A 22788-nucleotide genomic window follows, 5' to 3' on the forward strand; every position below is an offset into this window, starting at 1 on the left:
TCAATTCAGATAAAAAAAATTATTAAATTATTCTTAAATATTTGAAATAAATTATACTCCCTTTTGTTTCAGGAAACATAAATTGTTTTCATTTTTTTAAGAAATAAAAAATATTGAAGAAAACATGCTTGGTTGTAATTTTTTTTAAAAATATTTTCATAAAACAAAATAAAAATATGTGAAAAATAGAAAATAATTGTTTTCACAAAAATGTTTTATAAAAGTGAAAAATGATAAATAAATAAAAAAAACAAATGCTTTTAACCTTATATGAATCAGAATAAGTTCAAACCTATATAAATGTATAACTTAATTCCATTGAAAAATAAAAAATATTTTTAGAAACCAAACAAAGTCTTATATTTTGAATAAAACCAATAAAAAAGTATAAATTGTGAGATTTTTATTCACACCACCAATATGCATAAAACCTTAATTTTATTACTGCAATCAATGTTTTATTTTTAAAACTTTTTACATTTCAATATTATCACACAAAAATTTTCACCCGTATATATTACAAATTTTATTTCAACACATTGTGTATGTATTGTTATAAATACACATTTTTTTATTATATATTATTTTTAGACATGTGATGAATTTTCTAATATATACAAATATACAACAAGCATGGACTTTATCTTTGAATTGCGCCTTAAAATTGGTATCTCGACGCCTTTTTAGAGTTAGTTTAGTATTCTATTATCATTAAAAAGTTTTTAGAATGTTTGATTTAAAAAAAGTATGTGGTTTGTATTTTTAGGTATTTAGCATTTTTATCATAATTGCTAGTGAACGTTTAGAAACTAAAAAATTTAATATAAATGATATTTTAATAATTTAAAATAATGATAGATTAAATATTCAAGTACATTTATATAATAATACATGAGGCATAAATTAATAGAAAAAAAAAAGGAGAAATTTTAATAAATTGAGTTTAAAGTAAATCCAAACTTTTTAAATTTGATTAGTGTTAGAAATTGATAAATAGATTGAGGCGCAAAAGCAGTAGCAAACAGCCTCATTCATTGTTGATGAGTGTTTGACTAGTATGATATACACCAGCTCGAGGCTCGAAACCATTCTCCAATTGAACCGCGCCGGTGTATTTCAACATTCTCAAATGGTAATCTTATACCAAAGTTTTAATGTTTTTGTCAGTTTCCCGGAGGAGCTAGCTGTTATTATTATTTTATTACACATATTATATGAGTAAGATATTCTTGGCAGTAAGAAAACCCTAGCAATATGTTATATAGTTTAGTTAGTTGTATTTGAATGATTGAAAAATGGAATTCAGACAACAGTTGCCCCACGTTCCTGCATGACAACCCCCCAATAAGAGAACAAATTAAACTGGGATTCTCTGACCATTACAATGCAGTTCTTTTGTCTTTCCATGTGAAGAGCTACCCCATAATTTAAGCACTCGTTTTTAAAAAAATAAAAATAATTAAGATATAAAACAATAGTTCTTAATTAATTTCGGGGGAAACCCTTGTTGGACGCTGACGCATTTAAAAAATGATAACCAGAGAAGTTAGGTGCAGGCAAGACACTTGCCTAACCCTCTTGCACCGCTTGACGTCATCGCCTACCGCCATTCTCACCAATTGCATCCATCACATCACAGCTATCTACAACTATTTAGTATTTACTACCATCTTAAATAAAATGTTTTTCCTTTTTAATTTTATTCAATCTATATAGCATCTATTTTTATAATATGATATTTTTATAATTTTAATCTCAATTTCTTTAAACCAAAATGAAATAATAATAAGTTAATATTTAAATTTTCTAGTCCTTTGATATTAACCTCAAAATTATACGTGATTGTGCATTAAGAAATTGGCCTCCCGTAGAATGGCAAGTATTTTCTTTTTGGTCAATGGAATGGCACGTAACTATTATGATTGAGTCTGAAAGAAACTTTAGATTTAAGGAAGGGGTTATTTAGGGTGGATACACTGTTTGAGAATGGTAGTGAAGGAGAGCAGTCAAACTTAACATCATCATAAAAGGCTATATATTAATGGGCATTGACATGCCTTTCCACTGACTTTACCACACATTACCGGAATTTTGGAAGGCTACTCCACTCGCCATGACTGGGGTTCCTGTTTCTCTCCGCCAACCACACTGCACGCCTACCATCTTGTTTTCACTACCCTCTCACTTACCCTATGCAACTTAACCCTGCTAGACTGCTACCCAGTTATACCAAATAACATTTTTAAATTTAAGATTAAGAAGATAGTGTTAAAAGTTTGCAAAATATATTATTATTTTTGTGGGAAGTCCAAATATGTTTTTTATTTAATTGAAGGGTGAAAAAGACATAATTGAATTATTATTTTTGAGAGATTAAAAATGAAAAATCTAAAACTAGATAAAAAGAGCAATTTCTTCTCATTTAACTCTTGAGCAAGCACCTTGTTTGCCTTTTGACTATGTGTACTACATTTAGGGAGTTGATTGAGTTTATTACCCCATCAATTGGAGTCCAATTTAATTAAATAATTATTGAAAATCATTTTTCATAAAAGAATAAAATTATTATGAGTGTGTTTTTGTACTTTAAGAAAGAAATGATGTTATTGCCAAGGCAATATCACATCCTCGTGTATTGTTGTAGCGAATAAAATAATTTTTATATAATATATTTAATTTAAATTTTGAATGAAAGAAATAAGTGGGAGCTTTCCTCTGACGAAGCTAAACTTAGAAATAAAATAAATATATGAAAGAAGAAAGAAAGTCCTGAAAGGTAGATTTCTCATCACTTTGGAGATTGACGAGACTCTCTTAAACATGAGATGGATGGATAGACATAAAGTTAAAAGCGTATCGGAACTGCAAAATCTCAACTTTTTTTTTTTTTGAATATCTTGTTTTGGGATTAAATTAATGTTTTGGATAATTAAGCTCTTGGAATGTGCGTCATTTCCCATGTGACATAAATGACTTTGCTTCCAATGACAAGAAGTAATTGAAAATAATATTATTATTTTGTGTGCATTACACCCTTTAAGTGCTTTCCAAGTTGAAATAAATAAATAAAATCGACCCATCACCCATTCATATCTCATCTTTTATGAGATCATTCTACTTTTCTTTTTCAACAAAGTTTATATAATCTCATTAAAAATGGATTTTGTCCTCTCCTTCTTTTCTTTTAAATTTTAATTTGGAGGGAGGGTATTCATTTTTAGCTGACTTTCATCTATTATTCCTGCTTTCAAAAACATTTTACCATACGTACGTTAATTTGATGTATTAACACCAAGTTATGTACTAATGTGTTAAAAAACTAATATTTCTAACTAATATAGTATTAGTGTTTTTTTATGGAATCAAGATTTTTCTATATTTATTTGATGATCTACAAAATTTAATATTTTTTTAATTTTTTAATTATTTCTCTTAACAGTGTATTATTTTTAAGATTCAATATTGAATCCTCCCCTTAAATATATAATATACTTTATAATTACACGTAAATAGATAGTATTAGAGTTTTAAAACAACAAATAGTTTTGACATATTTTTGGTGTTATTTATAGTGAAAAAGCGAATGGTAGGAAAGTGGAGACAAACAAAATTATAGATGTTGGGCCAAAGGAACACTACTCGTAATATTTGGATATAGCTAGCACAGCAGTCCCACTATTTGGTAATAGTTTCCAAATGCTAATAGACACGCCTACTTGGCGACCTCACTTTGGTGGTGTCTCACCTAGGGAGGGTCATAATAGGTTTAATTCTGTTTATTATTTTAAAAATTCAATCCAAATTTGTACATATATCATTGAAGGTTTTTTTTTTAAATAAGCTAAATATCATACAAAATCAAATGGACTAAACGATTCATTAGTTTCGTTAGATTTTTAGAAATAATGTTTTTATATAATATTTATCAATAAATATTGAGTATAATGTAATATTTAATTTTATATTGACTTTGTCCACTATTTGACCCCTAAATTATATATACTTATTTTCTATCCTAAATTTTTCATTACCCATTTTGGTACCTTAAAGTTTGATCAACCTATCACGTTATCAAAGAATGTGTCATGTCAACGATGATGTCGCACATTCTCATTAGCCAACTTTTTTAATGTTATTAGCTTTTAAGTACTAAAATAGATAAAGAAAAAGGTTCAAGTACTAAAATATGATAAAAAATAATTTAAGTACTCAATTGAAAACATAGGTGTAGTTGAAGAATCAAATAATAAACAAAGCATTTTATACTATAAAAAAGAAAAAAAAAATTTAACCGCGCTCAAGCCTAACATTTTCAAACTGAGCTTGAAAAAGGGAAGGTGGGGCTAAACTTACTCCAACAATTGACCTTTGAATTTTTGTGAGCCCTCGCCTATTGTTTGTCTACATGAATCTCCTACATTATTCTTTCTCTTGTAACCTTTAATTCAGAAGTAAACAAATTAAAAGAGGTTGGATTTTAGTAAAGATAAAAAAAATGTTGCATGCCCAATTTTTCCTTTATACAAATCAATCGAGAAGAATGATCCAAAAACGACCAATGGTTCCCTTCCTTTCCCTTTGTTACAAAATGGTTGGATTTGTTTTAATAATTTCTTTTTTGGACTAAAAGTTGAAATTGATCGCCGGCATTAATATATTTCAGCTTTTCCCAGCTATGTCAGCAATATGTATATATGCATGCATGCATGTATGTATAATCAGATGCTTTCCCACTGTGCTTCCATTCCTTTTTTCAATTTTCCTTGATGCATTGTTTTATTAACCTCTATCATAATAATGGTAGGGGTAATGAATAATATCCAGTTTCAATGTGGTGTTCATACATGGTTTTCAGATATGGACCTTGTATCGTTAGGGTACTTTTTCAAAGAGGTGAGTCGGTAAAGGTTAAATATTATTCCTTTTTCATTTTTATTACTTGTTTACTATTAGGCTTGTCGTTTATGGTTGAGTTGAACGTGCATCGTTTTGGATGAATTATCATCTCTGTGCTCCTCTGTTTCCCGTGCAACTTGAGAATTCTCTCTTACTAAAATTTATGACTCGGTAAAACAGAAAATAATAAAAATAACCAATGAGTGTTTTTGCAAAGTGCAAAGAATTAAGATTGCAAAACATGCAAGAAGTGAACCGATATGATTCCACTAAAAATTATTTGTGACTGCAGCGTAAGATCAAAGTGTAGGTCCATAAAAGATCAATAGTAACATTTTAAACTGTTTTATTTGGACTACTGCTGTGTGAAGGAGCATTGCCTCCACTCGGTCGTAATTTAGTGAATCCTGCGTATATGTGTCAATAATCAAAATATATAAGAATGTAAAAGACTGTTAATATTAAGTCATTTTGATGTTAGGTTTCTGCTGTATACCATGATTCAGATTATATGTTCATATCAAAATTAACCATCTATAGAAACACTCACATCTCGCAATTGGTGTTGACGGAGACAGGGAAGCCAACTTTGATGTTACAGGCTCGAGGAATCCTGGACAAGAACCTGTCTTGAATTCCAAGTGACTTAGCGCCGACCTTCAAGCATCGGCAAATGGCCTTTTTATCCTCCACGGATTTGACGGTCTGAGCAAGCTGCTGAAGCCCATCGCAGAATGCAGAAGAGGGCTTGGCAGCCTTGCCTGTAGCAAATCCGAGGCATGCAGCTGCGTTGGCATCCACGGTGGTACATGGAATAGCTGCCTCACCACTGTGGGCAAGGAAGGAGAGAAGAAAAAGCATGGAAAACAATAGGGACTTCATTGTTACCGGGTTGTCTAATGTTGAACGCAGCTGATGCAACTCAAAAGCACCTAAATAGCTGGCCTAGAACGATGGAATTGGCTTGGGCCTCGGGGTGATCATGGCATTTAAATAGGGAACAGGGAATAGCTACGTCATTTTCATGCATTGGGGGGGGGAGGTTTTTTTTTTTTTTTTTTTTTCCAACATCTGATATTGTCTTAACTGAATTTATGAAAAATTGTTTTGTAGGTGGTTACTTATTTAACCGTTAACTAATTAATTAATTAATATTTTTGATGCAAGTTCTTGATGAAGTATCTGATTTCTCTTTTTCTTGTGTGTGTGTAATTTAATGGTAATGGGCACAGCACAGGAACCCTTTGGAACCTATGTACCAATAACATCAGACATTAGAAATCAAAGGCATGACACTTCTGTCGTCGGCTTTCTTTCTTTAGAGTATTGGGTTGCTTCGTTGAAATGGGCTCCTGAAGTTTAGTAGTAAACTTAAAAAGGCCCTGTGTAATAACATTATACATATATATATAATACTATTAAAAAACTACCTTATATTTTAAAGTTGAATAAAAATAATACATTAAATGCGAAACCTAACAATTCTCAAATTAGTAATTAGATAAATATTGACTGATAAAACTATGTTTTATTCATTAATCAAACATCATTAGAGAATAAATGAAGATAAGAAAATTGCACAACAACATATCAACCCAACACCTGAACCCTATACGCTGCTTTGTTTCCTTATAGGACTGTATGATGATGAAGCTGCATTTAGAAATCGACAGACCCATTACACAAATCAATTATAAAATTCATAGTATACTCCGTTATGTACGCGATTAGGATGATATATTGAGGCATTGTGTTGGTATTCATTTATTTGTGAAAGTAAATGCATTGCATTGCATCAACAAAAGACTGTTTCAAAGAAATTAATCTGATGGATCAATCACATCGGGAAACACAAACCTCCCAGACCCCGAAGCTCTATAATGGCATTGCCATATATAGCCTTATCTCTTCCCCTTGCTTTGATTATGAATGCTCTTGATTCCCTATTTAAATCCATCATCGCCATTCCAATTTCATCAACCTATCCCTTCCTAAGAGTTTCACCCACCAGCTACAATGAAGTCCCTATTCCTTTCCATGCTTTTTCTTCTCTCATTCCTCTTCTTTCTTGCCAACAATGGTGAGGCAGCTGTTCCATGTACCACCGTGGATGCCAATGCAGCTGCATGCCTGGGATTTGCGACAGGCATGGCTGCCAAACCCTCTGATGCATGCTGCAATGGACTTCGGCAGCTTGCTCAGACCGTCAAGTCCGTGAACGATAAAAAGGCCATTTGCCGATGCTTGAAGGTCGGCGCTAAGTCTCTTGGAATTCAGGACCGGTTCTTGTCCATGATCCCTCAAGCCTGCAACATCAAAGTTGACTTCCCTGTCTCCGTCAACACCAATTGCGAGACGTGAGTGTTTCCATATATATACGTTTCTCAATAATCGTATATCGCATAGCATGTAAGACTTATTGTTACTCAAAATTTCACTATTTTTATTGAATATGTATGCAGGATTCACTAAAATATGGTGGAGTTGGAACATGCAATGATCGTTGAAGAAGCCCAGTAGGTAGAAATAGAGTTTAGTGTTGCCTGAAATAAAACTGGTTAAGAGTGTTGGTCCTTTTGTAGACCGGAGCTTTGGCTTAACCAAATATCGATAATGTTGGATTGATGTATTCACAAGTAGTTTAATCAGTGGAATTGCGTTGAGTTGTTCTAATCAAGTGTTCGTGCTTTTTCGCCCTACCAACTTCGCTAATTAGTAGCAAAGAGAAATTAATTCAATATCTCCGGTAGAAAAGGGATTGTATGAAATTGTGATTGCATGTTATTTTATCCCTTTTTGACAAATCAAATTTATATAATTCTTTCTCATCCGACAACTATTCATAACTTACAACAATATTTATGTCAGAATCTGCTCAATTTGGTTACTAATTAAAACTAAAATCTAAATACATTATAAAGTATGTATATTTTAATGCATTATACATAACCAATTTCAATTGGTTGTAATTGATCGTCGTACGAAACAAAGTAAACGCATAAATGCACCCAAAAAAAAAGTCTAAATACAAAATTAAATTCATATAATTCTCCGTTGATTTGAATAGCAGGCAGACATGCGTTTTAATATTCCGTGTCTTAAGTGCTTAATTGAGTTATTATATTTCAAATCAATAGACTTTACATTATGTTTTATGAATTGGATTAATCTTAATTGATTAAGTGAGTCCTTAAATTATTATTTAAGCATTGCTCATGGGCTTATATACACGACTTATGACAAATGCCCATGTCTATCCCTTTATTATATCTCTATTTGTTTTGAAGTTATTTTACATTTTACTCGTAATGTTAATTTTGTACTAGTTGTATCCTTATTTTTAACTAATTTAATAAAAAATATCCACAAACATTAATAAAATAACATGTTTTACATATAAAAAGTGTTCTTATTTTATTAAATGATCTACCAAGCACACACATAAATGGGAGCATGTCTAGGGTGAATTCCAAAAAATAAGCATTTGATAAGTTCAAATTATACAAAACATTACTCAATTATAGATATTACTACCATTTTTGTATTATTTTGTTTAATTACACGCAACCTTACCGAATTACATAAATTATTATAACGTTTGTCCAATTACATAAATTATTATTGTTGAGGGATTAATTTTTTTGGAAGAAGTTCTTGATACATTATCCGCTAGAAAGTTGGTGTCATCTTCAATAGTTTAAGGTATTGTTCTTATGACAGGGTTTTGTCCTCAACCTCTACGAAAACTCGTTGTATGGTTCACTAAGGGAAAACTCGTTGTATGGTTCACTAAGGAAAAACATCGGTTGGTGGAGATAAGACCTGCAAGAACTTGAGGGAGAACTGTTAGTATCGTGCATTATAGCAATCATGGAAAATGTGTGTGAATTCACTTCACCAACCGAGGCATATGTAGCCTTTACCTTGCAACCATGGTACCACTTGGTCTAAATGTTCACGACTTTCTGTGAAGATTGGGGACAAAACCCCAACAAGGAGACAATACCTTTCGTTGAAGGGTTTGTCGACTCTCAAGCGGATGATAATTCAAAGACTTTTCCTAAGAAAGAGTTCAACCTCCCCTCAACACGTTCTCATGACCGAGGGAAAGTAACTCCCAAATAAATGTTACATTATTAGGAATGTTAATATATGTTAGCATACTTGATGTGAGAATAGTTCTCTAACCAATTAAATTATTAGGAAAGTGACTACTTCCATCAATTTTAACTTTACAAATTTACTTATTTTAATTAAATAAAATAACTTGATCTAATTTTTTGTAAGGAAAAACAATTTGATGTAATAAATTAATTAAATTCAAATTAATTCGTTGTATTTTCACTAACGCCCAAAATCGTTGATATCTCAATCAAAGTTACAATAAATAATTTCTAGTATAAGTATTGTCGAATAGATAAAGTTAAAAAGGTCTCTCTGATCTCTCGATAACATTTTTTGTCAAAAAAATATTATGTGGCACAAGAAAAAGACAAAAACTTATTTCTACATGTCGAGTTGATATATGTCTATATAATTTAAATTTAAAATTTTACCCCATAAAAATAGAAAAAAAACATATAATATTAAATTCTTAAGTTATTAACTTATTACCCACCACCAAAAATGAAATTCATTTAATCAAACCTCAAAAAAAATTAATTAACTAATAAATAAATAAATATATTGGAGTTAAAAAGCTAGTAAATGCATTAGACCAACATGTGTGGACACTTGCGCAATGTTTGATTAGGAGGAATAGAATAACCATTTCCTATTATTCTTGGATGAACAGTGAAACTTGAGTTTGATGCATCGAATGATCTCCTCAACAAAATCCTTTTACTTTCATAATTTTCAGATTTATCAAATTATCATTCAATGGAGGGGACTAGGAGCAGTCTATTCAAGTTTGAGCAATAGAAGTAATAACAAGGTTTTTCTCTACACAATTTCACCGTATATCGTGTTAATCTTACTCATCATTATTTTTCATTCGCTGCATCAATTTTTTGAGTTTGAAGAAAAAAACTAGAACCTAGTTCTGTTTAAACCTGATCATGGATCAAATCAAACAGGCTTAACAAAAAATTGAGAGGATTTGTGTAAAAATATATACCTGAAAAATAGTGTAACACCCCTAACCCGTATCCACTACCAAAACAGGGTTTGGAGCATTACTACCATTTACAAATCATTTAAAAAATTAAAATACTTACCGATTCAATGCATCATATAAAATAAATATATTACCATTCAATCAACAGTTTGGCACTTGTATAAGCATCAAACAACAACATTGTTAGTATACTTGCACATATCTCATATAAATTCAACATTGATATATCTATTTTCTCGACATGTCGCACTTGAGTTTAATAATAGTCTCAATTACATAATTTCCTTGTATCAACATATCAAAGATAATCATATATGTACATGTCATGAAACATATCATGCTCTTCGTTTCTTCACAAGCATATATATCATTCATTTCATTATATCAATATTTTATGCTTCATCATTTCCATATATTTTATGTATATTTATTCTGGTAATAGCTTATATCAAACTTAACATAAATTATATTCCATGTACTTATACTGTAACACCCCAAACCCGGCCCAGACGTTAAGGCCGAATCCGACATGCCACATCGAAGTGTTCAAAACATTTTATATTGTTGATCCAGAAAAACCTACTTAGTGTTTTAAAAGATAATTTCATTATAGGTTAAAGTGAATGGAAGCTGTGCACCAGGTAGGAAACCGGAAAAGAGGAGGTGAGTCTATCGGACTACTTAAGTACCAAGCTCCCTTCGGATCCAATCCTAGACATGCACACCGCCATTGCCACACCTTAACGTCATGTATATTTCTAGGAAACCGATTTGATTAAGTCATTTTTAGGAAAAGTGATTAATTTTGGAAAATACTTTCATTGCGGAAGCTTTGCTTGTTGTCGTGTTATTTTGAAATCAATTGTTGTTTTTTTTTTTTGAAAACGCGCCCTAAAGCTATCCAATTTCAACAGTTAAAATAAGTAATACCTATCTTAGTAATACATATTAAAACCATCAAAATAATTAAGCGGCCTTATTACATTTAAAAACCCAAACCTCAACGTAAATAATGGGATGTCCAGTTCACCAAAAGAAAACCAAACATTCAGACCGGGTGGCCACTCCGAATTCCCTCACAGCTCCAAGCCCACTATGGTTGGGGATTTCCTGCGTGGATGAAAATAAAAGGGGTGAGTTTGGGGAAACTCAGTGTGTAAGGAAAACCCATTCAAAGCCCAAGTCAGCTCAAGCCTATTGGGCCTAAGCCCATTCAGGTAACAGTGGTACTGGACCAGAGCCCTTTTTAGATTACAATAAACTGGGCCTTAGCCCCTTATTCAGATAACAGTATGGCCCATAGGCCCATTTCAAAATACATGCAACATCAATAACATATGCAAGCCCATTTGGGGAGACTACTCATCCCACCAACTACTACACTCCACCCGTACCAGCCCTACACTCCATATGGGGAATAGCTCAACCCACCCAGCCCAGCACTCTACAGTTCCAGCCTTGCTGCTCAGTTAACAGTAAATTGAGGCAAAGCCTCCAGTACGTGGACAAGCCACTTTCAGTACTTCCTCCGTCAATATCCCAATCCCATGCATCAGATAATAACAACATGGCATGCAGTAAATAACAACAGTCAAACATGCATTTAGGTCAATTTAACCCTATGGGTATTTCGGAAATTTATCTACTAGGGGTAAAACTGTAAATTTTCCATTTTTAAAGTTATTTCAGTAATTTATCTATTTTAGGGTTTTTCATGCATATTCTTACTTTTCACATACTAACAGAATCACGTACCGAGGGTTCTTACCGAATTGGGCCCGTTGGCCCATCATTCCAATTTTGGCCCATTAAGCCCAAAAATATCGAGGGCACAGAAATCATGCACTTTGCAGTCCAAATTTTGCAGCTTACCAAAAACATTAATCGATTTACCTCACGAGCATTCGCACACTCGCAAATCTATAAAATACCAGTTTTCGGCATTTCGGCTTTTCGACTTTTGTCGATCCAGACTAAGAAAGAGGGTGTTAGTTACACACCTGTTTGCGACGATATGCTGACGAGATCCACACACGAACTGCCTACAATTGGATTACTAACACATTAATCTAACTATTCAAATACGAACTACGTATTAACCCCTTACAATATTTGGCCAACCACACCTACAGATCATAGTAAGCTTATAAGAAATCAATAAGCAACTCATTAACAAATTTTTGTCAATGTTTACCACATAATCATAATTTCACTGCAAGCTGTCTTCCTGAGCAACAGTCACTACATTATTTATAACTGGAGCTACGAAACTCCAAATCAAGTGCCGTTAATTTTCCCTGAAAATAGACTCATATATCTTCTATCCATAAAATTTTCAGAATTTTTGGTATGGCCAATCAATACCAGATTTTTCTTAAAGTTTCCCATGTTTCACTGTTTGACTAATCTGACCACTCTTCATTTCGAATCAAATTTCTCATTGTACAGAATTCAAAATATGTTCTCGTTTATTTCATTTGAAACTAGACTCAACAAGCTTTAATTGCATAATTTATGCAGCTTCTAACTCATCTCCCACAATTTATGGTGATTTTCCAAAATCACGTTACTGCTGCTGTCCCAAGCAGATTTATTACCAAATCACTCTTTCACACCTAACTTGCATTCTTGTTATTTAAACATGTATATCACCAATCAATCATCACTATCTATGATTTTACTTAAGTATAATCTCCATTTCATCATTTTAAAGCATAACATGTTCGCCGATTTTTCCCATTAGCATCTAAGGCACATGCATGCTCATTTGTTTGGCTCAACTTCACCTATCTTCCATTTTTCATCAAAAGAACATGAAACAACAACCATTTCCTTCATTTTAATTCATGACTAAATGCTCACAACACAACTAAAAACCAAAATATGCTTCAAGAGTTAAGGTAGAATCAAGAAGAACTCATGAACATCAAGATAGAAGCAAACTACCATGAACTTACCTTCAATTTTCTTCCCCAAGTGACCGAACATTCAAGAGCTTTCTCCTATCCTTTCTCTTCTTAAACTTTAGGCTATGATGAACAAATATGGACAAAACTTTGTTCTTTTCACCCCTTTTTCTTTTAATAAAATTTCATATTTCATCCATTTAATTCTTTAATACAAAAGACATGAAATTCCAATCATGGAACATTTACCTAACCCATTATCAATTTGTATCAATTTGTACCATAAATTATGGATATCAAGTGCACATTTTGTCTACAACAACATGATGGCTGGCCACTTCATGTAAAATGGGAGGTTTGTCATGTAAATCCTCCTATTTTGCACTCCTATTTATTTGGCCACTTCAATTTAGCCTATAGCATTTTCAAACATTTTCACATAGGCCCTATTTCATAATTTCACCCCTTTTTTCTTATGGAACAAAAATTAACTAAAATTGCCGGGTTCTATCTTAAGCTTGGGCCTTCTAGAGGCCCACTAACATAATTAAACCTATGCCAACATTCACAGAATTCCCGAAAGTTGGGGCGTTACATATACTTATTTCGTTTATCCATTTTCATAATTATTTTAAACAACGCTTTTGTACATATATTTCCATATGACCAGTTTTTTTAAACATTTCACACAACCATTTCATATAACCATTCGCCATCTGATACATTTTACCTGAATATCAATTGTTCAACAGATGTTATAGCGTCTCCCATCCGCGGTCTTATTTATCTTTGACGTGATGCCGTAGTGTCTTTCAACTATGGTCTTATTCATTTTCTGTCATGTTGCCATGGTATCTTTCAACCATGGTCTTATTCTTTTCATGTCACGTTGCCATGGTATCTTTCAACCATGGTCTTACACATCTCATATCAGGTTGCCATGGTATCTTTCAACCATGGTCTTACACATTTCATATCACGTTGCCATGGTATCTTTCAACCATGGTCTTACACACAGGTTGCCATGGTATCTTTCAACCATGATCTTACACATTTCATATCAGAGAGCACACTCCCGCGAACCTCATCGTTACAGTGGGATTACCAATCCAGGCTAAATCCCCTGTAATATAAACTCATAGAGTATTGTCGGGATTACCAGTCCAGGCTAAATCCCCTGCAACGACAATTACTCTAATGAGCTTGGATCTGAATTACCAGTCCAGGCTAAATTCAGACCCTAATTCGGATTACCCGTTCGGGCTAAATCCGTTTTACACATATTTTTCGGGAGGGCTATATCAGGATAGGATCACCCGTCCGGGCTAGATCCTTTTTACCGTCAATTCCTTTTCAGAGATCTATCGAATTTTCCTTTCATTCAACCGGGATTCCTTCTCCTTTTATCAAATTTATCAATGTTTCATAAATTTTCATACAATGAACATTCAAATCATATTCACATAAATAACTTACAATCTCAAGCATTTAAGAATATAATTCAAGTTACACGAACTTACCTCATTGCTTGTTTGTGTTTATAATTTCATTAATCTGATATCTTTTCTTTTCCACGATCAAGTCTCATATTTGAGTCGTCCGGATCTTTATAAATAAATTTGATCATCATTTTCATTCATTTCATATTCTAATGCACTTAATTAATGCTCTACGCAAAATTACCATTTTGCCCCTAAACTTTTAATTAATGATGATTTCATCCTTAGGGTCAGGAAAATAAAATTCTTGCAATTTAATCCTTATTTCCAGCTATTATTCTCATATATATATTGATAACAATCCATGAATTCTATAAAATATCAGAATTTTTCATAATTTCAACACTTTTCAATTTAATCCCTAAAACATGTTTTCCCTCGATCTTGAACTAAATTAATAATTTCATTCAATTTTGTCATTTAAATAATAAAATAATCCATTTCATGCAATTTGGTCATTTCTCACATGTTTACAAAATTTCCCATAAAGTTTTACTTTTATTCAATTTAGTCCCTGAGCCTAAAATATGCAAATTAGCCATGCTAGATGAATATTAATACATATTTTTCCTCCTCCTCCTCTCCATTCCACATCCTTAATTTAGATAACACACTTGTAAGTAACATTATCCATAATTTTTATTATTTACTTTTATGAATATTCAAGCTGTCTATCTGCATCATAGTTACTAAATTATTTATATCTGGATCTATAGAACTCAAATTTAATATCCGATAATTTTCACTGAATCTAGACTCATATATATTCTTACCATAAAAATTTCAGAATTTTTGGTTTAGCCAATAAGTACAGTTTATTCTTTAAAGTTACCCCTGTTCTGCTGTCTGACAGTTCTGACCCCTCTTCACAAAAAATTAATTATCTCCTCATACAGGATTCAAATGATGTTCTTGTTTATTTCTCTTAAAAATATACTCATTCAGGATTTTATAAATATAAATTTAATCCCTTAATTATTTTTATTAAATTTTTTTATGATTTTTCAAAGTCAGAACAGGGGAACCCAATTTCATTCTGACCTTGTCTCACAAAATTCATTATATCTCAAAATTTAAAAATCCATTGCTTACACTATTTCTTCTATGAGAAACTATACTCAATAAGATTTAATTAAATATTTCTTTCATCTTCTAATTCAATTTCTACAATTTATGGTGATTTTTCAAAGTTAGTCTACTGCTACTGTCCAAACTGTTTTTGTGCAAGCTATTAATTACCATGTTATAACACCCTTATTTTCTTTTTCTACATCATTTCTCATCACTTTCAATTATTTTCTCTTCACTAACATATCAAAAACATAGGACCTTATGTAAGAAAACTCTACTATAACATTATTTCCATGCTTTGTCAATAATAACAAACTTAGAAACATATTGAAATCTTGATATACTTACCTTGTTCTATTGATACTAATCTTTAACTTGATTTTCTCTCTCCTAAAGCTTCTATTTATTGAATCCAACTTGATATTCTAACTCCCCATGCTCTCCTTAACATTTTTGTCTCTTGGTAGCTATGGAAATTCATTTGATTTTTGGGTGAAAATGGTGAATTTTTGGTAAAAGGACCAAATTGTAAAGAAAGCAAAACTTTCTTTCTTCCTCTCTTTCTCTCACATTAGTGCATGGGAAAATATGGATGAGAATTTCTCATCTTTCTTTCTTTATATACTAATAAAATAATAATAAAATATCTTATTAAAGTATTAATAAAATAATATTTATCTAATTAAATAATTATAAAATATCAAAATATCTCTAGCATCATTATTACTTTCTAGATTTCTCTCTCTTCCAATTGACCATTTTGCCCTTCATTATCTTTTAAAATCCCATCCTTGAGTCATCATTTAATTTGGTAAAATTGCAATTTAGTCCCTCATAGTTCTTCATCTATTCAATTTGGTCCTAATTCATCCATTTTCCTTAGTTTCTAGATCATTCCACTTTTAAATTATTTACACTATTGGTCCTTCAAATTTTTCTTATTTACACTTTAACCCCTCAAATTATGAATATTTACTCTTGTGCAACAAAACTTTTCTCACTTTTAAAATTTAGTCCTTTCTTGAATTAATATAATATAATATACTTCTCAATATTGACATAACTCAAAATTTCCCTTTTTGTCACTTTATTTCCTTATTTTACTATATAAAGGATAATATCTTACTGTAAAAATTTTCAGGGTATTACATTTCTCTCCCCCTTAAATAAATTTCGTCCTCGAAATTTCGTTGTTCTCTTTTGATCATGAATTTCATTATTTCTGTAGTTCTATAGTTTCTTTCTGTACATATTTACCCAGTTTATCATTTATATCCATTCTCTATCCTCTCATTTCACAATTTAGGGTCCGTTTGGAAGCCAGGAAAACATTTTTCGGAAAATGTTTTCCTGGTTTTACCGTGTTTGGATGCTTGAAAACATTTTCCAAAGGGAAAATATTTTACTAGACACGGGTAAAATCCCCTTCAATTTGGGGAAAACGTCTTACCGATTTCAATTGTGTAAGACATTTTCCATCTCCTCTTCATCCAGGTAAGGCTTTGTTTTTCATCCGTTCTGCCTTCTTTTTCTTCCATTCTTCAAATTTTTCCATGTCTTCTTCTTCTTACGTTCTTCAAATCTCTTCCCTTTTTCCTTAATTCGTCGCATTTCGTTTCTACTCAGGCAAAATTTACACACGCTGCTGTTTCGTTTTCTGTCTTCCCCTCTTTCTCAGGATCTCATTCTTCCTTACAAGGTATGGCATCTTCTTATTCTGCTTTTTCATTTTGTTTTGGTGATGGGTTTTGTGATGTGGAGTTGTGGTTTTGGTGATCCTCTTTTTCATATGGATTCTGATTCCCTTGGATTGATAAAAGTTAGTCTGCCACAATGAGTACGGCCATGACTCAGCTTCATACGCTTCAACTATTCTTAGAAAGTAGTTCATGAATTCGCATTCACTTTCTTCAATAACAGCACCAATGAGTAAAGATCAAAAAAGAAATTTAAAAAAGTTTTAGTCATATGTCATGCCATAGATCTTTGATTATATGATAGATAAACAACACAAAATGTGCTTTTTAGTTCATTTTCCTAGCATCAGGAATAAATTGGTCTGGGAATTTTAGACAGATGACTTGTGATAATATTGTTTTCGAACATACTCTAATTCTTCCTAGATAGAATGCATACCAGTTTAGGCTAAAATGGCAGAAAGCAAGCTTCAAGATTACTTGAGAAAGTTGCAGGCACCATTTTTGTATGCTTCTCTACTTCTTCCTTGTATTCATGCAAAGATTGTTAGATTGCATGAAAAAAAAAATCCCATAGTTTACCATATAGCATTAAGCCATACCAGCAAATAAATTTACCATATAGCATACTCCCCTTTCTTATTGGTGCATTTTATTTATTTTAATTCATACATACAATTAACATGTGGTTTTGGTGATTCTCTTTTTCATATGGATTTTGATTCCCTTGGATTGAGATTGACGTGTGGTTGTTGTCCCTCTTTTGGTTCTTTTTATTCTTGTTGTTTCTGCTTTTTTTGCCATACTAACAAACCGTGGTCGTTCTCTTGGTAGTCGGCAGTGACTTTGGCTTATACTTTCGGTTGTTGGTGGGATTATCATTTTTCATTCGATGGGTTTTGACTGGTGTTCTCATGTGTTGTTTTAGGTTAGTTGTGTCATAAACTTTGTGAACCTATAGAACCAGAAGCTTCACTACTAGTTCTAGCACAAATACTCTTAAGATCCGAACATCTTAATTTTGCCAACACAAGAAGTATATGAATTAGGCTCCACCAACTGGAAATGTTAAAAGCAAATTTGGATTCTTCTTATAAAATAGATTTGAAAATCTGATGTGCAAATATCATGATTCGAAATTAGAAGAGAGTTGTAATGCTAAGTGTTCTTGCTTGACTCATTAATAAAGATGCCAAATATGACAGAATCATCCAGTAACGTGCTTAATTCTTTCTTCTGCACTGTTTCTTGGTCTTCTCTCATTGTGTTTATGTTGAAAACTACTATTACTCTGCTTTTGTTTTCTTTGGGTTAAATCCAATAAATTTTCTTCAATTTTATGCGTCTTATCTTAGTTATCATTTAAAACATTTTATTCTTGAAATAATAGCTTACTTTGTTTTCTTGATTTTGACTATGTATCTACTTCAAATTGGAGTTTTGTTGCTGAATGATTTCTTTGACCTTACTCAAAGTTGGGTTTTCTTTTACTCTTTAGTGACTACAAAATTAATTAATCTCATGAACTTTTATCATTTTGTTCTTGGTGAAGGAAAAAGAAACGACTTGTGAAAACTCAAAAGTTAATAAAAGTTGAAGTCTTGATAAAAAAGATTTATTTTCAAAAGCAAGAAAAGATGAAAGCTCGAAGAGAAATGGATAAAAATGGAAAAGAAATTGAGAAACACGTTATGTGAAATGAGAAGTTGAGATAATACACTGCAACAAAAGAAGACAATAGCCAAAGGTCAAATCCTAAAAAATTTAATTAAGCAAAAATGAGGCCTTGTGAAGTGGGAAGAGCTTCTTTTGGAGGAGCATTCATATCAAAGTTATTTGTTTTTTATTTTAGTAGGATTTTAGAATTTCACTTTATTTTATAAATTAGTTTTTAGTATATTTTAGGACTTTTAAGTTTATTATATATTTTTAGATTGGATAAAGTATAAAGAAATGTTAGTTTGATTTGTGCAAGGAAAGTAGTTTTTCGCTCTAGCAAAAGATTTATCCGCTAGAGCAGCGCGACTACCTGATAAGCACCGCAAATTTTGATTATAAAAAAAAAGAAGAAGAAGAAGAAGAAGAAGAAGACTCAACCTTAAAAGAAATGTATAAGTGTAACTCACATATACAGCCCAAGTCCAATTGAATATTGTATATAACCAAATTGAATAAAATCATTTATTTATCAGCTTTCTTAATTTTTTTTAATATATCTTTATTCTATAATATTTAAAAATTTTCACTAATTTGAAAATAAAATATTTATTTTATTATGAAAACTAATTACAAATAGAATTTATTTGAATTAAAAAAATTGTATAATCAAATTTTGAAAAACATTTGGAAAATCATTTGAGGACTGTAAAAAAACAGTGGTAGATTATATGCACAATTCGGGGTGAAAGTGGTTTTGGATGGGATGATAACATGAAAATGATCACATGTGATAGAGCGACATATGATGCAGTAGTAATGGTAATATATGTATATATATGGTAAGTATATTTCAATTATTTTTTACTTGTTATTCTAATTTTGTATAATATCCAACAAGCGCACAAGAAGTATGAGCCATTTTTGAATAAAAGCATTGATCATTATGATGAAATGGCTTTGGTTGTTGGCAAAGATATGGCAACAAGGAGTTTTGCCAGAACATTTGCTGACATAGATTTGGATGATGATAACATAGATTCAGTGCCTATAGACTGCAAGAATGAAGCGACTGAAGAGGTAAGAACAAATGTATCTTCATCTGGCACATCCAAACGTAAAAGAAAAAAGGCTCAAGAAAGTGTCAATGATGAACAAATTAAATTTGTGGGTGAACAACTTGACAAAATTGCTAATGCTTTGGAATAATTTACTGCGGATAAGACACCACATCTTTACGAAGAAGTGATGTCAATGGAGGTAGAAGGATTTGATGATGACTTCCTTTGTTCTGTGTTTGATTATTTAGTGAGTCATGAATCTGAGGCAAAAGTTTTTTTAGTTAAAAGTAAGAAGCATAGAAAAATTTGGCTTCAAAAATTTTCTCAAGGTTGAAGATATTGATACTTTTAATGTGGTGTAATATTAGTTATGCACGTGGACAATATTGTTGTTATCATGTGGTGTAATATTAGTTATCATATGGTGTAATATTAGTTATGCACTTGGATAATGTTGTTGTTATCATGTGGTGTAATACTAATTATGTATTTGGATAATATTATTAATTTCTAGTATTAATTGTGGTTTGGAAGCTAATTTGTAATTATTCAATCCTTATTTTTTATTTTTTTATAACACAATTACAAATAATTTTATTTGACTTTGGTTGTTTTCAATTTATGACGGTTAATATTCTAATTTAATAATTGAGTATTATTATATATTTAAAATGATTTATTTATTTATAAATAAATCATTGCAATACACATAAAAACAATTTAAAATATAAATTTATTAATATATATAAAGTAAACTCAATCAAACAAAGAAAAGATAATAAATTCTTAAATATATAAATTTTTATTAAAACAGCTTTTCAGGAAAATATGTTCAGGAAATCTGCAAAACAACAGAAAATATTTTACACAGATTCATCCAAACAACAGAAAAGTAAATCATTTTCCAGAAATCATTTTCCAAGAAATTATTTTCCAGAAATCATTTTCTGGAAAACATTTTACCTGCAAACAAACGAAGCCTTATTTTCAATACAATATTTCACATTTGCCTTTCAGAGCTTCTACCAACAGAAATAGAAAATAATATCATATGAATCTTATTATCAAGTGTTCTATCACATATATTGGCTTGGAAAACCAAAGAAATATAGAGTAGTACCACTTGTGAATTAATCAGACTTGCGATAATTTCTGTCTATTAGCATATTTATCCAACCTTTCCATATATTGATTATAGCATCCAAACATGAATAGTTCCATATGCCTCTGAAAATATCAGTATATATGTAAGATACCCATATAAAATCCCCAAAAAAAAAATTACTATAATATACCCAGTTATAACGGCTATATTCAAATATTTTTGCAATTTATTCACCAATCTATTGACTAGTATAGTCATCAATAATTTCACATTATTTACTTCACTCAAAAAAAAATTCGGAAGAAAAATTCAGTTAACTATTCTGTAAATACCATATTTAAATAAATCTATTTTCCCATAAATAACTTCTTTCTTTAACAGTGATATTGTATATCTCAACTAGTTTAAGAAAAATCTGATATCTCTATTCAGAACTCATCTTTACTTATTAACTCATTCTCAGTTCCGACTGCATTATCAATTGTTCAACCATTGAGCTTTTCACTTTCCGCTTCTGAACTTAATCAATATAAATCTTATGACTTTCATTGCATATAACTGTATTAATAAAGGGGTATAGATCGTAAAGCCCATAATTTAATTGTTATGTATTTACTCATATAACATTTATCATTTTCAAGTACTATAAAACATTTATTTGTACTTTTACGAGTTCTGCTTCCTCATAATTCACATTTTAACTCAGAGATAATCCTTTTCCTCATAACGAAAATTGTTTACTTTTTACTTAGCAGAGGCCCAGTAGACTAGATAGAACACTTCGGATATACGGGACTTATACAGAGGTGCGTTATTATGCACTATTAAACAGAGAACACTGAAGTGCTATACAGAGAGTGCGAATGTGCTGAATGTGCTAATAATCAGATAGCACTAACGTGCTAGTAATCAGAGAGCATGCTGAGGTCCCTTAATTTTCTAGTAGTTCTAATCTTGTCTACTTGGGCAAATTATTTCATGCACGCATATCACTTTTACACCTTTCGCATAATGCTTTTACATGCTTTACAATTTAATCCTTGTACCAATAATCCGTTTATTTATGTATTCTCTACCTTTAATACATGTAATATTTTTCAAAATTCACTATTCATCCATAATTTACTAATAATCCTTATCATGTACTTCATATACCACTTTTATATATTTTGTAATTTAGTCATCAGCACAATATTTCTTTTAGCAATATAATTTACTTTTAATAATACACATAACATTCATCATCGACATGTATTTATTCATACCTTTATGAATTCCGATTCATTCTAATCAACTATGTACTCATATACCTGAGTATCGTTTTTAGCATTATCAGAATTATCTTAGGTTAGAAAGCATCTCATTTTATAAGTAAAACAAATCTCATCAGAGTCGAGAGATATCATACTATCACATATTATAATGACATGTGTTTTTAGACTTCACATATACTACGTTTAGTTCGAGAACCGACTAAACTGTAGCTCTGATACCACTAAATGTAACACCCCTAACCCGTATCCGCTGCCAGAACAGGGTTTCGAAGCATTACTACCATTTGCAGATCACTTAAAAAAATTAAAATACTTACCGATTCAATGCATCATATAAAATAAATATATTACCATTCAATCAACAGTTTGGCACTTGTATAAGCATCAAACAACAACATTGTTAGTATACTTGCACATATCTCATATAAATTCAACATTGATATATCTATTTTCTCGACATGTCGCACTTGAGTTTAATAATAGTCTCAATTACATAATTTCCTT

General features: G+C 31.3%; 3 protein-coding genes across 3 annotated transcripts; 2 read left to right on the plus strand and 1 right to left on the minus strand.

Annotated features, from left to right (window-relative positions):
* Positions 1–5146: 5146 nt before the first annotated feature.
* LOC107944040 (non-specific lipid-transfer protein C, cotyledon-specific isoform) lies at positions 5147–5843 on the minus strand. Its single transcript, XM_016877848.2, has 2 exons — positions 5447–5843; positions 5147–5303 (listed from the first exon to the last, which is right to left on the minus strand). Exons 1-2 carry the CDS (start codon positions 5776–5778, stop codon positions 5294–5296), a joined length of 342 nt encoding a protein of 113 aa, XP_016733337.1. The 5' UTR covers positions 5779–5843; the 3' UTR covers positions 5147–5293.
* Positions 5844–6839: 996 nt separating this feature from the next.
* LOC107944039 (non-specific lipid-transfer protein C, cotyledon-specific isoform) lies at positions 6840–7569 on the plus strand. The gene is made up of 2 exons (XM_016877847.2): positions 6840–7253; positions 7359–7569. Exons 1-2 carry the CDS (start codon positions 6913–6915, stop codon positions 7366–7368), a joined length of 351 nt encoding a protein of 116 aa, XP_016733336.1. The 5' UTR covers positions 6840–6912; the 3' UTR covers positions 7369–7569.
* An 11970-nt stretch (positions 7570–19539) lies between these two features.
* Positions 19540–20421, plus strand: LOC121229313 (uncharacterized). The gene is made up of 2 exons (XM_041113317.1): positions 19540–19666; positions 19745–20421. The coding sequence occupies exons 1-2, from the start codon at positions 19619–19621 to the stop codon at positions 20051–20053; spliced, it is 357 nt and encodes a 118-aa protein (XP_040969251.1). The 5' UTR covers positions 19540–19618; the 3' UTR covers positions 20054–20421.
* The last annotated feature ends 2367 nt before the right edge of the window (positions 20422–22788 follow it).

This window comes from Gossypium hirsutum, chromosome A05 (genome assembly GCF_007990345.1).
Source record: "Gossypium hirsutum isolate 1008001.06 chromosome A05, Gossypium_hirsutum_v2.1, whole genome shotgun sequence".
Classification (NCBI taxonomy): domain Eukaryota; kingdom Viridiplantae; phylum Streptophyta; class Magnoliopsida; order Malvales; family Malvaceae; genus Gossypium; species Gossypium hirsutum.